The sequence below is a fragment of the Electrona antarctica genome, assembly GCF_951216825.1.
Source record: "Electrona antarctica genome assembly, chromosome: 1".
Classification (NCBI taxonomy): domain Eukaryota; kingdom Metazoa; phylum Chordata; class Actinopteri; order Myctophiformes; family Myctophidae; genus Electrona; species Electrona antarctica.
Window position 1 is genome coordinate 52,427,899 of NC_136806.1, and position 12,757 is coordinate 52,440,655.

Genomic DNA, 12,757 nt, shown 5'->3' on the forward strand with positions numbered 1-12,757 from the left:
ATGATCAAACTGGGGACCGAGGTTATTTGATGTTTAAACATCAGCTTCCCAGAATGTCTCTCAAATGTGATTCTCGGCTCAATAGTTATGAGTGTCGCATCGTATCATGGCATTGCTGCTGTGACAGGGCTGCTCTCAACCTCCCCAGCAGGCAGTGCCCCTGTCTCCTCGACCTCCTTTAATCTATCTGACTTTTAGTCAACTGCGGGGGCCAATACTTTATCGGCTTTCTGACAACCCCGGTAAAGATCATTACGACTACACATTGTGTGGCTGAACCCCAGTTCCCATTCCTCACTCTTTGCCCCTTGACCTTATTCCAGTACCCTCTCCATTAAAAGCCAGTTATGACTATGACGGCTGAAATGTATTTAACAAGTCTGTCATCGCCAATGCTTTAGTTAGTGTTCACGAGGCCAATCGAATGTGAAATGGCCTACTGTGGTGTTGAAATCCCCAGCGGTGAACTTTCAGGTTGAGGGGATTTCGGCGGTGGGGGGGGGGGGGGGGGTGGGGGGGGGCTGGACAGGTTGCTCCAGCGAAGAGGCGGGGAGGCTCGGCGCGGCACCTTTGAAATCCTTTCAAGTGGAAAATGTGTCTGGCTTTCTCACACAACAAGGAGTCCTTATACACTATATAAAACACGTCTCGACAAGTAAAAACGGCCCAGCTGAATCTTGCGTCAAATGAAAACAAAGCTCAATGTTGATGACGTGAGGCCATTTCATTGGTCGATTGCTTTATTAATCCCCCAAGGGGGACATTTATTAAGTGCATTTGTTTCAGATCCCCCCCCCCCTTCCATACTTGACGAGATGATCAAGAGAGATGGGGTGGAGAGGTTAAATAAAAGGTGATGTGCTAGGACGTGTCCCAAGCTGGATTCTAACTCGGGTCATTGTGGCTATTGTGTACATGGTTTGCTGCAATTAGACTCCAGCACACATTACAATTGATTTACCCCATCGAGGCAGACAGGATCAACTGAAAATGTATTTCTCAACACGTGCACTGCCAGGTATTAATTAATTCTTCCAAAACTGCCACGGTCTATTCAGTGCATCATCGACGCTTTAGTTATGGACTGTGAATAAAGCTTGTTTTGACCAAAAAAACTCAATTTGGGAAAATAATTTTTAAAAATCTGGCAAAGAAAAATTCACTTCCGCTTCATTTTCTGTTATATCTGTTGCTTAGCAACCTAGAACCAGGCATACGTTGGCGAAGAGCGCGATCTATCATAAACCGAAAAAGACCACATGACGTACAGATCTCCATCAGCAGTGAAGCGCTGGATTAAACATGGAATGTGTTAAAGGTCTAGTGAAACGGAAATGGTGGGCGTTTTATTTTGACGTTTCAGCTCGTCTATGCTGGAAACACTGGCTCTGAAGTTTCTGAACCAATCAGAGCGTTGTATCCCTCCAGGATATGGGTCCTAATACGTCCGTCTCATGCACAGTGGTTTGTTTACAAAGTGACAGAGAGACGGCAGAAAAGCCAGGGGATGTTTTTCTAACCTGTACACAATACATATTTTAGCGTGATGATTCGGTTGAAAACGAGTAATACACTATCTGGATGTCATCTTTAATTGGATTAAAAACGGAGGATTTCTGTAATCAGTGGCACCTGTGTTCTGATGGACGCACAGGTATGGGAATCAAACTGGTGAGCTTCATTTTGATTGGCTTTTATTGATGTGGGCCTCGACATGTCATCACGCAGAAAGTTTTCAGGAAGTAATTAAAAAAAGATTTTTATGGACTTTTGATCTAAAAAACACACAATTTTTTTGGCATTCATTGTTATGCCCATATGATGCCCACGGATATGGTCTAAAAGTGTGAAAAACACATTTTTCATTTCACTACAACTTTAAACATTACAGAAGGTGAACTGCCAAACATAAACATTCCTAACTGTAGACATTACAATGGGCCAACAGGAACATACCCAAACACAGGATTTAAATAGATTAGGGATTAATGCGTGATTTCTTTCTACGTCCGATTTTAGACAGAGACCCGCCCTTGGTGACGCCCCGCCGGCCTCTGATTGGCCGCGAACCCTATTGGCTAGCTATGCTAGGAAGTAGGGAGAAGCTTAGCGATAATAATATTAAAACGCCAACATTTATCTGTCGCCGCATGACATAATCATGACATGATTCATGACGGTGAATTTATGTTATGAGTCTTTATGACAAAGTCAATAACAGACCGAATACGGACACACGCTAATCAACACAAACACTGTATTTATTAGAACACCCAACATTGTGATCAAATCACAATTCAATCAAAGCAAACCGCGTAAACAATATTAGTAAATACGGACACGCGCTAATACGGACACACGCTAATCACCACAAACACTTTATTTATTAGAACACCCAGATCGAATCACAATTCATTCAATCAAAGCAAACCGCATAAACAATATTCGTTTGCCTTTAATTCTGGAGCGTCAACTGTGCCTTTCGAATACTACGACATTCTGTCCCATTCTGTTCATTTTACAAATTTACACTGAACGTTAGAAAGTAACGCTGCGCGTGTATCTGTCATCATCTGTCACAGGGCGCCGCCATCTCTGACTGTTGGGCGGGTCTCTGTCTAAAATCGGACGTAGAAAGAAATCACGCGGGTTTAATATGACACAGGTGAACTCAACAGACAATTAAGACACAATTGGCTAAGGGACTAACAGGACACCGGTGAGAGATTAGTATTAATCACGAGACAAGGCAGGTAAAGAGTAGACAGACGGAAACACTAGGAACAATACTACACAATAAGATATGGAGCACCAAGGCAACCACAGAGGAACATACATACATACACAACGAATACAGAAACATACTGAACAACAGAAACATAGGCAAAAGGTCTAAAGTCTAAAGCCATAGTCCAAGGGCAGAGGTCAGAAGATAACTTTCTTGACAAAAGCACAGCTGAATGTCAACCTAAGATGTTTGACTACGTGATCAGACCCCTCTATGACAGCAGGTGATCAGAGGGAGAATCCTTATAACTAGGCCCTATTTAAACATTACAGTAGCAGTAGCCTATATACTTCAGTTGCCCAGTATAGGCTATGTCCCAGCCCCCAGGGGTCCCCTCCTTATTACCCTCTACACCAAATCTATTTTTGCCAAATGTTCGCCTATCATGACATGCCAAAAACAAACCAAAAACAAACCACGTGCAACCCAGATTCGGTTCAAACAAGGGATTAAATTAATTTCGCTCCTATGCCACTAACATGTGGAACGCCCTACCAACAGCCATTAAGACATGTGAATCCCTTGACTGGCGGCTCCCGGAAATAATGTCTGAGTACCCACCTCCCACCCACCCCTTTTTCCCCATACCGTACATGTTTTTCCCTTTTTTACTTTCTTAAAAAAAAATTCCTGTTTTCCACATCTCTAAAGTGGAACGAACGATTAAAACAAAACTCTCTTCTCTCCTACTTTCTCCCCCTCTCCCATTTCTCAGGTTCCTGCGGGGGGTGACCGCCCATGCGCACCGTAAGACGAACGCCATACGACGAACGCCATACGACGAACGCCAAACGACGAACGCCATACAACGAACGCCATACGACGTCCTCCCCCCCCCCCTGGAACCCACACACCCGATTTCATTCATTCATTCATTCATTCATTTATTGTCAATAAATCCCTTAAACTTTCTCAAAGGTGTTTCATCCGACTAGTGAACTGTGAAATAAAAATGTCAATCAATCAATTTCAACCCAGAATGGGGACGGCAGGGTTCATGTGGTTAATTTCGTCTCGAGTGCACACATTGTGTCCAGTTAGCTCAGTCGGTAGAGCACTGATCTTGAACAACAAGGTCATGCATGGTCCAGGGTTCGATCCCAAGCACTGACAACTCAGCGAATGAGTAGCGCATGCTTTGGTGTGGCATGTCGTGCAGTAAGTACTGGGAGCTGATGGTAGGTGTTGCACTCCACTAAAGCAATCCATCTCCCAGGGGCCATGAATGTGTCTAGTGCATTGCGAAACAGGGATAGACTCCCGCGGTGACCTGCGCTCATGGCTGAAACCGACAATAAGCCTCTCCAACCTATACTTACTTAATTAATGCACACATTATTTTTTTTTCAAGTGCAGGCGAGCAAGTACATGAGTATGCAAATGGGAATGTGATTACATGTATGCACGTATACACATAATGCATACAGTACATGTAGAACTGCTTTTGCAGCACATGTATTTACTGTGTAAATACAGTACTTGCTCATCGTGTCATACTCGCACGCACGCACGCACGCACGCACGCACGCACACACGCACGCACGCACGCACATCCTCCTCATCCATCTACAGTACGAACCCTACAAACACAATTTTCACAGATCACACTACGGTACTCACACGCGACACACACAAACACACACAAACCGCTGTGTGTGTTTGAATCAATCACCTGGCTTATGAGAGCAGTAATGATGTTGCCCAAGTTAATGAGAAAGGTGACATGCTCATGAAGGCGGTAAATGACACTAATCAGTGAAATGTCCCACTGATGTGCCTGTAACAAGCCATCGTGACCACGAATGAACCATCCATTACTCTGGCTTTTAAATTGATGTAGTATGTGTTAAATGCAATGTGTGTGCATAGATGTTTTTCAGATCCTGTTGAGGGTCATAATTTAAATGAACCTCAAGCATGATTGAGGGCATATTACTCTCAATTGAAAAACGCCCTTACCAAAAACAAAAATAATCATCAACAAACCCTGTGGTGTACATTTTGAAGGTTATATGTATTCTGCAGTCTGTATAATTGGCCAAACGAACCAAGTGCATCTATTCCGAGTGTGTTGATATATTTGGTAAAGTCTCCCATTGTAAAAGTGTTATACGCACTTTGCTCATTGCTCCAGTAGAATTGCTCACTGATTGGTTGCCCGCTGGCCTATAGGCGCATACCACATATACAGTGACATGTTGGCTCTGATGCAGCCTATGTGTTGCGGGTTCAAATCCCGATCCTGACGACGTTTGCTGGGTGTCACTCCCCCCAATCTCTCTCTCCCTGATCCACTACATCCAATTTTAAACTTGCTCAGAACATGATCTATCTCGGGCCAAGAAATAGACACTCATAATGGGAAGGCATATCAGGTTTTTAGAGTATTTGCTGGGAGATTAATTGTAAATGACATAATTCCATAATAGATCTGAGACTTTGTAATAACATGTAGAGGGAAAGGGAGAGCAAGAGACAGAAAGACATGTAAAAATATGCTCATTTGAGACAGGAAACTGGTAATTGGAAAACAGTCAGCCTTATTTGCACTAGATGTCCAGTTCACTGGCAGCCCTGGTGATCGTTTTCCTTCCTCTAAGATGATTGCCAATCAGCCGATCTAGTTTCCCCCTATATCTAAATATTAATAGTCTCCATTACAGTCAGGAAAATGACTTTCATATATCCCATCACCCCTTTCTGATGGGATTAGATTTTAATCAAGGTATTAAATGTGTCAGACAGTCTATTCTTGCAGATTGGAGATTGTGGTACAGCGGTGTGGGACTGGGTCTTTGTTATGAGACATAGTAGATGCAAGAGTTTATTTTCTAAGAGGCATCTGGATGATATCAACATGGATGCCAATGTCACTTGGCTTGCACTCCATTTAATAAAACTGTAATGTTCTGATTACTGGGCTAGTACAAGTACAAGTGCAAGGCACCTACAGAAATATTATTTGGAATGTGCAAACCATTGACAACCCAGAAAAGCTCAACTAGGCCAAGTCTGCATATTTAATCTAATGGAAGTGGGCGAGAGTTGGCACACTTGACTCCCATAAAGGCTTGTTGCCCCTGCCTGGCTGGCCAGCTCAAGTTGCTCTGGAAAAGAGCACAAGGTCAATATGACATGCATTGTAAAAAGGTGTTATTGAATTCAAACTGGTGGCGATTGTCACAGATATGAAAACCTGCAAAACATGTCCGTCGCTCCGTCACGCCTACATATATGGTTGTCAGTCCATCACACCTCGTCACATTACGCCTCGTGACACATCACGTCACCATATATGGCCGTCAGTCCATCATGCCTCGTGACACACCATATATGGCCGTCTCCATATATGAAGATTACGACAAATCAAACCTTGGATAGCCATACATGGAGAAGACTGAATCATGTAGATCTGCATATATGTAGTCGGTCAGCAACTCTACATCTGACCTCAAACCCTTAGATCTCCATATATGGAGCTGACCTTCTGACTTTCCATATGTTGATCCTTCGCCACCCGTCCTTTCTCTTTGATGCCTCTGTTTTGACTGATACTGTCCATTCAAACTCTAGACAGGCCCGCCCCCAAAGTTATTAGTGCGCCCGGCAGCCAGCAAAAACTATAGTTCACAACAGGCCCGACCCTACCTGGGCCCTCATCAAACCCTGTACACTCAAGACACTGCCCCCATTGCCACCCTTAGATCTCCATATATGGAGCTGACCTGTTCTGACATTCCATATGTTGATCTGACCTCATCAAACCCTGTACCCTCAACACACTCCATATATGGCCAGATCTCATTAAACCCTGTACACTCAAGACACGCTCCATATATGGCCAGAGCAGAATTCATTCCATATGTTGATCTGACCCCCCATGCCAAAGCACCAGCGCTCGCCCAGCAGTCTGCCGTCACCCAGGTAGATGCGTGCACGCGCCGTCTTACTGATATATATAGCCTATATATGTTACCGTAAGTTTTATTTTACTTTAAACCAGTGTATCTACCAAATGTAACATTTAAAGTTTTTGTTAGATTAGATTAGTGTTTTCATGACTGCTTATACTAAGCGACTCTTGTTTCTAAAGTGTAGCCAAGTTGCTTATTTTGGCTTGCTTCGGAAATTTCTTCTTTTTTTTCATGCCATGGACTGCCAGATTAATATGTATTCGTCTGCAGACTTCCATCTGAAAATATTTGTTGGGTTCACAAAATATTTGTGATTTGATATCAATGTTTCTCAAAATATGTTTTTTTCAGCTGTTTTTTCATGCTATTTTTGAAGAGAAGACTTCCGCACACTCGATTTACTTAACAGCAGGTGCGTAGGTGTCAAAGCAGCAAACCTGCACACTGCCACTTGCTGGTTCAAGAGCTTTTTATTTAATGGCTGGTTCAAGAGCTTTTTATTTAATGTCAAAGAGCTTTTTATTTAATGTCAAAGAGCTTTTTATTTAATGTCAAAAGTTTGACATTAAATAAAAAGCTCTTGAACCAGCAAGTGGCAGTGTGTGTGCAGGTCTCCCTCCTTCTCCTACAGATCAAATGCCGCTTGTTAATCTAGAAAAATCTGGCAACACACTGATTATCTGCAGTACAATGATCTCTCTGCCTCTTGACTGCATGCACCTCAAAACTGAGAGCAATCAAGCTTGATTGGGAATAGGCCTGGGAGGGTTTAAAAGCTTCACCCAAGACTAGTAGTAGGTAGGTGTGTTTCCTGTCTCCAGTTCAACATGGCTCACATTGTTGGTTTCCTGGTGATGATCATGATGTCTGCTGTTCTGGCTAAGAACTTTTTTCAAGAGAAGCCTCGTTGCTATAAGCCCATGCCGAGGAAGCCCGGCTTTGGAGTTTCTGGGTATATATTTTTCTTTTCAAGTTTACCTGGTGTTAGTCTCTTTTTTTTTTATGGTGGGCTAGTGTGTGCTGTGAAATGTGAGCTGTAATCATATTCCATCATATTTATGTGCTTTTGGAGATAAATGAGACAGACGCCATGCAGTCACTTTCAGTAGTAGAGGCCTGCAGAGGGGAGCTGTATGTGTCTGTGACACAGGTGATGGTCGTTATTGATGCCCATTAATACATCAAGGAAGGCAATTATGTTTCTGCACTGTCAAATAGGTCTACATCTATCCTAAGATGCCATCAAAGAAAAGAAGAAATGTTAACTCGAGCTAGGTTTAAACATGAAAACATTGTTTACAGTTGTTGCACAGAAATTAAGTAATTTTACATGAAAAGTAATGCTACTTTTGCAATTTAGGTAAATAAAAATTGTGAAAAGCTTGGGTGAAAAATCATTAAAAAAAAAAAAACTGTTGAAAATATTGTGAAAAATCGTATCGTGAACCTCATATCGTGATACGTATCGTGAGTTGAGGTATCGTTGCATGCCTATTGCATATACTAGGTTCCCAACCTGCATTGTTCCCAAGAGACTTGAGTGTCTTTTCAGGCTAAGTGCTTAATTTAACTGCAGTAGTCTACATGTTCACAAATGTGTGGATTTTTTAAAAATATATTTTAACCTGTGCTCTCAATGTCGACTAAGGTTGCACAGTATCGGTTTCCTTAACTTATCAGTTCTCTTGGAAATGATTAACGCCTGAAATCGTCATGCAGATGTGTTCCCTGTAACTTTATACATTCCCATGTTAGAACCACTCCACGACCACATGAGGTGCTGAATCTCGTTGAACTGCCCAAGGAATGGGACTGGAGAAACGTTGACGGCAAAAACTACGCCTCCAGCACCCGCAACCAGCACATCCCTCAGTACTGTGGCTCTTGCTGGGCCCATGGTAGCTCTAGTTCCATTGCAGGTATGACCACGCAGGTTATTTTGTGCTCGATTGCCCATCCATTCCTGTTTTAGTATTCAGAAGTAGTTTTAATTTGTTAAAATGGAAACTAGCCATCTGCCTTTGTGATATGGGCTCTTAAAGGGCCACTGCACCCCTTTTGCAACCAATCTTATTTTAATGATGTTTGGGAGACAAACACTTTCCGGGGGTTTTTATGTGTTTTAAGATATCAGTATTTCAAAGTGTCCATATGATGTAATGGACACTGGGCTCACTTATTTCCTGGACTAGTAAAACATATTGCCCACGTTAAAAACCCCCAGGAAAGTGTTTCTTGTCTTTCAAACATCATTCAAATAAGATCTGGTTGCAAAAGGGGTGAAGTGGACCTTTAAGAAATACAATGTTTGAATTGAACCTAATCATGTAGCTGTCTGTTGAGCTTGGGCCTTTTATGTAGCTGTCTGTTGAGCTTGGGCCTTTTATGTAGCTGTATGTTGAGCTTGGGCCTTTTATGTAGCTGTATGTTGAGCTTGGGCCTTTTATGTTCCACACATGGGTGTGGCACTTCTACAAATCACATGTATTTGTCTTGTCAGACCGAATCAACATCAGGAGGAAAGGGGCGTGGCCATCTGCTTACCTGTCTGTCCAGAATGTGCTGGACTGTTCTGCAGCGGGCACCTGTCATGGAGGAGACCATGCTGGGGTATGGAAGTATGCCAACGAACATGGCATTCCAGATGAGACCTGCAACAACTACCAGGCACTTGACCAGAGTAGGTATCTGGCTTCAATGCCCAAGGCATTTCATGGGATTTTTTTCCCCAACATAATTGGTCTTCACTAATGCCCATATAGTGGCACCATTGTCTAAGTGTGTCTCAAGAGTCTTGGCATCATTGGTAGGCTGGTTTCTGAATTTTCTATAGCCCCCCCCCAATGAGATGCAGAGTGAGTAGATGGAACTTGTGCACTCTAATATTTATTATTAGTGGGTAAATGGTAAATGGTGCATTTATATAGCGCCTTTATCCATGGCGCTTTACATAGATTGTGCATTACATTCACCCATTCACACACACATTCATACACCGATTGCGGCGGAAGCCATGCAAGGTACCAACCAGCACATCGGGAGCAATTTGGGGTTCAGTGTCTTGCCCAAGGACACTTCGACATGTAGACAGGAGGAGCCGGGATTCGAACCGCCGACCCATGGATCATTGGACGACCTGTTCTACCTCCTGAGCCACAGTCGCCCCGACCAATTGGGGACCAATTGTATGGGTGTAGTCTGACTTGATCCTTGGTTAGACTGGCGCACATCGACTAAGCTTCAAGCATTCTGTCTTTGCTCATCCAGAGTGCGATCCATTCAATGTCTGTGGGACCTGCACCACTTTCGGGCGGTGCAACATTGTGCAGAACTACACCAGGTGGAGAGTTTCTGACTATGGCGAGATTTCCGGAAGATTTAATATGAAGGCAGAGATCTATGCTGGAGGACCCATCAGGTTTGTGTTCATGAAACCATACATTACCGAAAATTATGTTAAAAGTAACACTTCTATTGTATATCAAATTGGCATGCATGCCTTTTCATAACTTTGACTGGATGTTTTCTCTGCCCCCCCTCCCAACCCCCCCCCCCCCCCCCCCACACACACACACACACACACACACACACACACACACACACACGCGCAGCTGTGGGATCATGGCTACGCTGAAGCTTGATGCATACACCGGGGGTGTTTATTCTGAGTATTACTTTAAAACTGACATCAACCACATAGTCTCTGTGGCTGGCTGGGGAGTCGAAAATGGCACCGAATACTGGATTGTGCGCAATTCATGGGGAGAGCCATGGGTAAGTCTCAAATGACTAAATCTAGACTTGGAAGTGTTATGTGCAGTAACTTATGGATTTTTAAATGTAGACTTAAACACTACTGGTTCACCACAGAGTAATGCTCCCCCTAAGTAAATTGCTTTCACCTGGTGTTTTACTTGGTCTTCAAATGATTTTAATGGAAATTATACTGGGAGAGTACCCATACCTTACACTATTTTTCTTTCCATAGGGTGAGAAGGGCTGGCTGAGAATTGTGACGAGTGCTTATATGGGAGGCAGTGCAAGCCACTATAACCTTGCTCTGGAGGAGGATTGCATGTATGGGGACCCGATTGTACCCACAACCTACCTCTAGGCTACAACCACATGAAATCGAGCCAAATTTATTTTTGAATAAAGCATCAGCTTGAACTGTACATTCCTTTGTATGTACTTTGTCCTTTCATCATTCAAAGGGTTTAGTTTCCCTAGTGGGATAACCTTAAAAGGGCTTTGTATAGTTATTTATAGAGACTAAAGTATGTAATCGTAACAACTGCTGTTGCATGTTTGTAGTGCACAAACCTTGTCTGCCAATAATTTGCAGCATCTAAGTGACTCGCGTTGGCAGTTGATCACGTTATTATGAGGGTTTTCCTCAGTGCCATCTCCAGGCAGTCACCTAACAAAGTGGTGCTTGAAAAAGGCTAAAGGTAGGCTACAATTATGCAACAAAGAGATACAAATATGTTGAGCATTATAATGTCTTCGGCATGCATATATTACCTTGTAATTCAATTAACTAACATATAATTACAATAATCATAACTTAGATTTAACATTGGTAGGGTACTACTGGGCTAGAGGGCTGCAAAATACAATCTGGGGGGGGCAATGCCCCCCCCCCCCCCCCCCCGTAGAGACGGCACTGGTTTTCCTACTCTTGATGGAACATTGTTTTACCATGCCAATATACTGTTATGTGTAGCACATCCACCCCCTTTCTCACTGAGTGCTTTGCTGTTTCTACTGCACACAACAGTCGTAGACTGTACTATGACAATCTGCACCTTGACTGATGGTGCAACCTTATAACGTCTAACGAGTCTGGCCCTCTTACACTAAATGGCAAAAGCATATTTGTAACAGTTCTGTATGACTTGTTACAATTTTCCAAAACTACTATGTACGCACAGTCAGTAATTGGCAACTGCCATGTGTGCTACAAGTTGCCCTGTATCTCTGAAATAAGATGTGCCGTTAATGGCCTATTTATACTAAATTATAGGTTTCTCACATGTTCTAACTTTTACTGAGTATAGTAATGACATAAGGAACTGAAAATGTTGCCCTTAGTCTTGCGCCCGGCTCATATTTGAGGGGGTTAAAATCCTGCACTCGGCCAGTAAGTCCCAGTCGGGAGTTTTTGGAGTGTCGTGCAGATGCTATCAAAATATCTCATCAGTGCTGAGATTCCCAAGTATTGTGACCCTACAAATGTTGTTGGTGTGGCATTCCTCGTGACAATGTCTGCAAAGTTCCTCCAACGGTGTCCCAGAGTAACTAATGCATTAGCACCCATCGGCGCCATATGTACTGCTCCCTATTTGAGTAACTAGGCTGCACAGACTGTTAAAATGCAATAAAAGCCAGTGTTTTATCCTAGTGCTAGACTAGAGGGTCTTCGACGGGGTCCTCAAAGTTACTACAGGGGGCCACCAACACCAAGTATGTGTGATGGGAACTTTTTTATCAGCCTGCAGAGCTGATCAATGATCGGACTTTCTAGTCTAGTAGCCATGTGGTGGCGAGATTTTCATGATTGGCTGGCCTCTAAGCCAATGGGAGACTAGCCCTATACGGCCAATGGGATATTTCTGGCAGAAGCCCTTGGCGGCTGATTTCACCCTTCTGCTGGGACCCTATAAGCCCCACAGCCAATGGGACACTAAGGTACAACATGCAAGAGAATGGAATGCAAGCTGATAATGACTTGAGTAATTTCTTCTTGTACCCTAGAATTCCCTATTCTAAGAGAAACATTAGCCAAAAATAGCAGATCTACAAGCTCACAACTGCGAGGCATTGTGTGTGAGCATATGTAGACTCGGCAAAGAGGTTTGGTGTAGGGGAAAAAAGAGCAGATCAAGTACAAGTGTTCTAAGTATTGATAGTTTAAGTGGTCAACTCGCGTTACCAGGCTCTCCACCTCGGAGTGTGAACCGGTCTGGAACGGATGATATCGCTATATACGTCATGTTGTACTATTGTTTTGTAGTCATCAGGCAGGAAGAATCATCCGGAACTTCCTTTTCCC

General features: G+C 43.2%; 1 protein-coding gene across 1 annotated transcript; it reads left to right on the plus strand.

Moving 5' to 3' along the window:
• Positions 1-7,485: 7,485 nt before the first annotated feature.
• On the plus strand, positions 7,486-10,877 carry LOC306922552 (cathepsin Z-like). The gene is made up of 6 exons (XM_079500235.1): positions 7,486-7,654; positions 8,458-8,621; positions 9,203-9,382; positions 9,970-10,120; positions 10,314-10,476; positions 10,691-10,877. Exons 1-6 carry the CDS (start codon positions 7,530-7,532, stop codon positions 10,814-10,816), a joined length of 909 nt encoding a protein of 302 aa, XP_079356361.1. The 5' UTR covers positions 7,486-7,529; the 3' UTR covers positions 10,817-10,877.
• Positions 10,878-12,757: the final 1,880 nt, after the last annotated feature.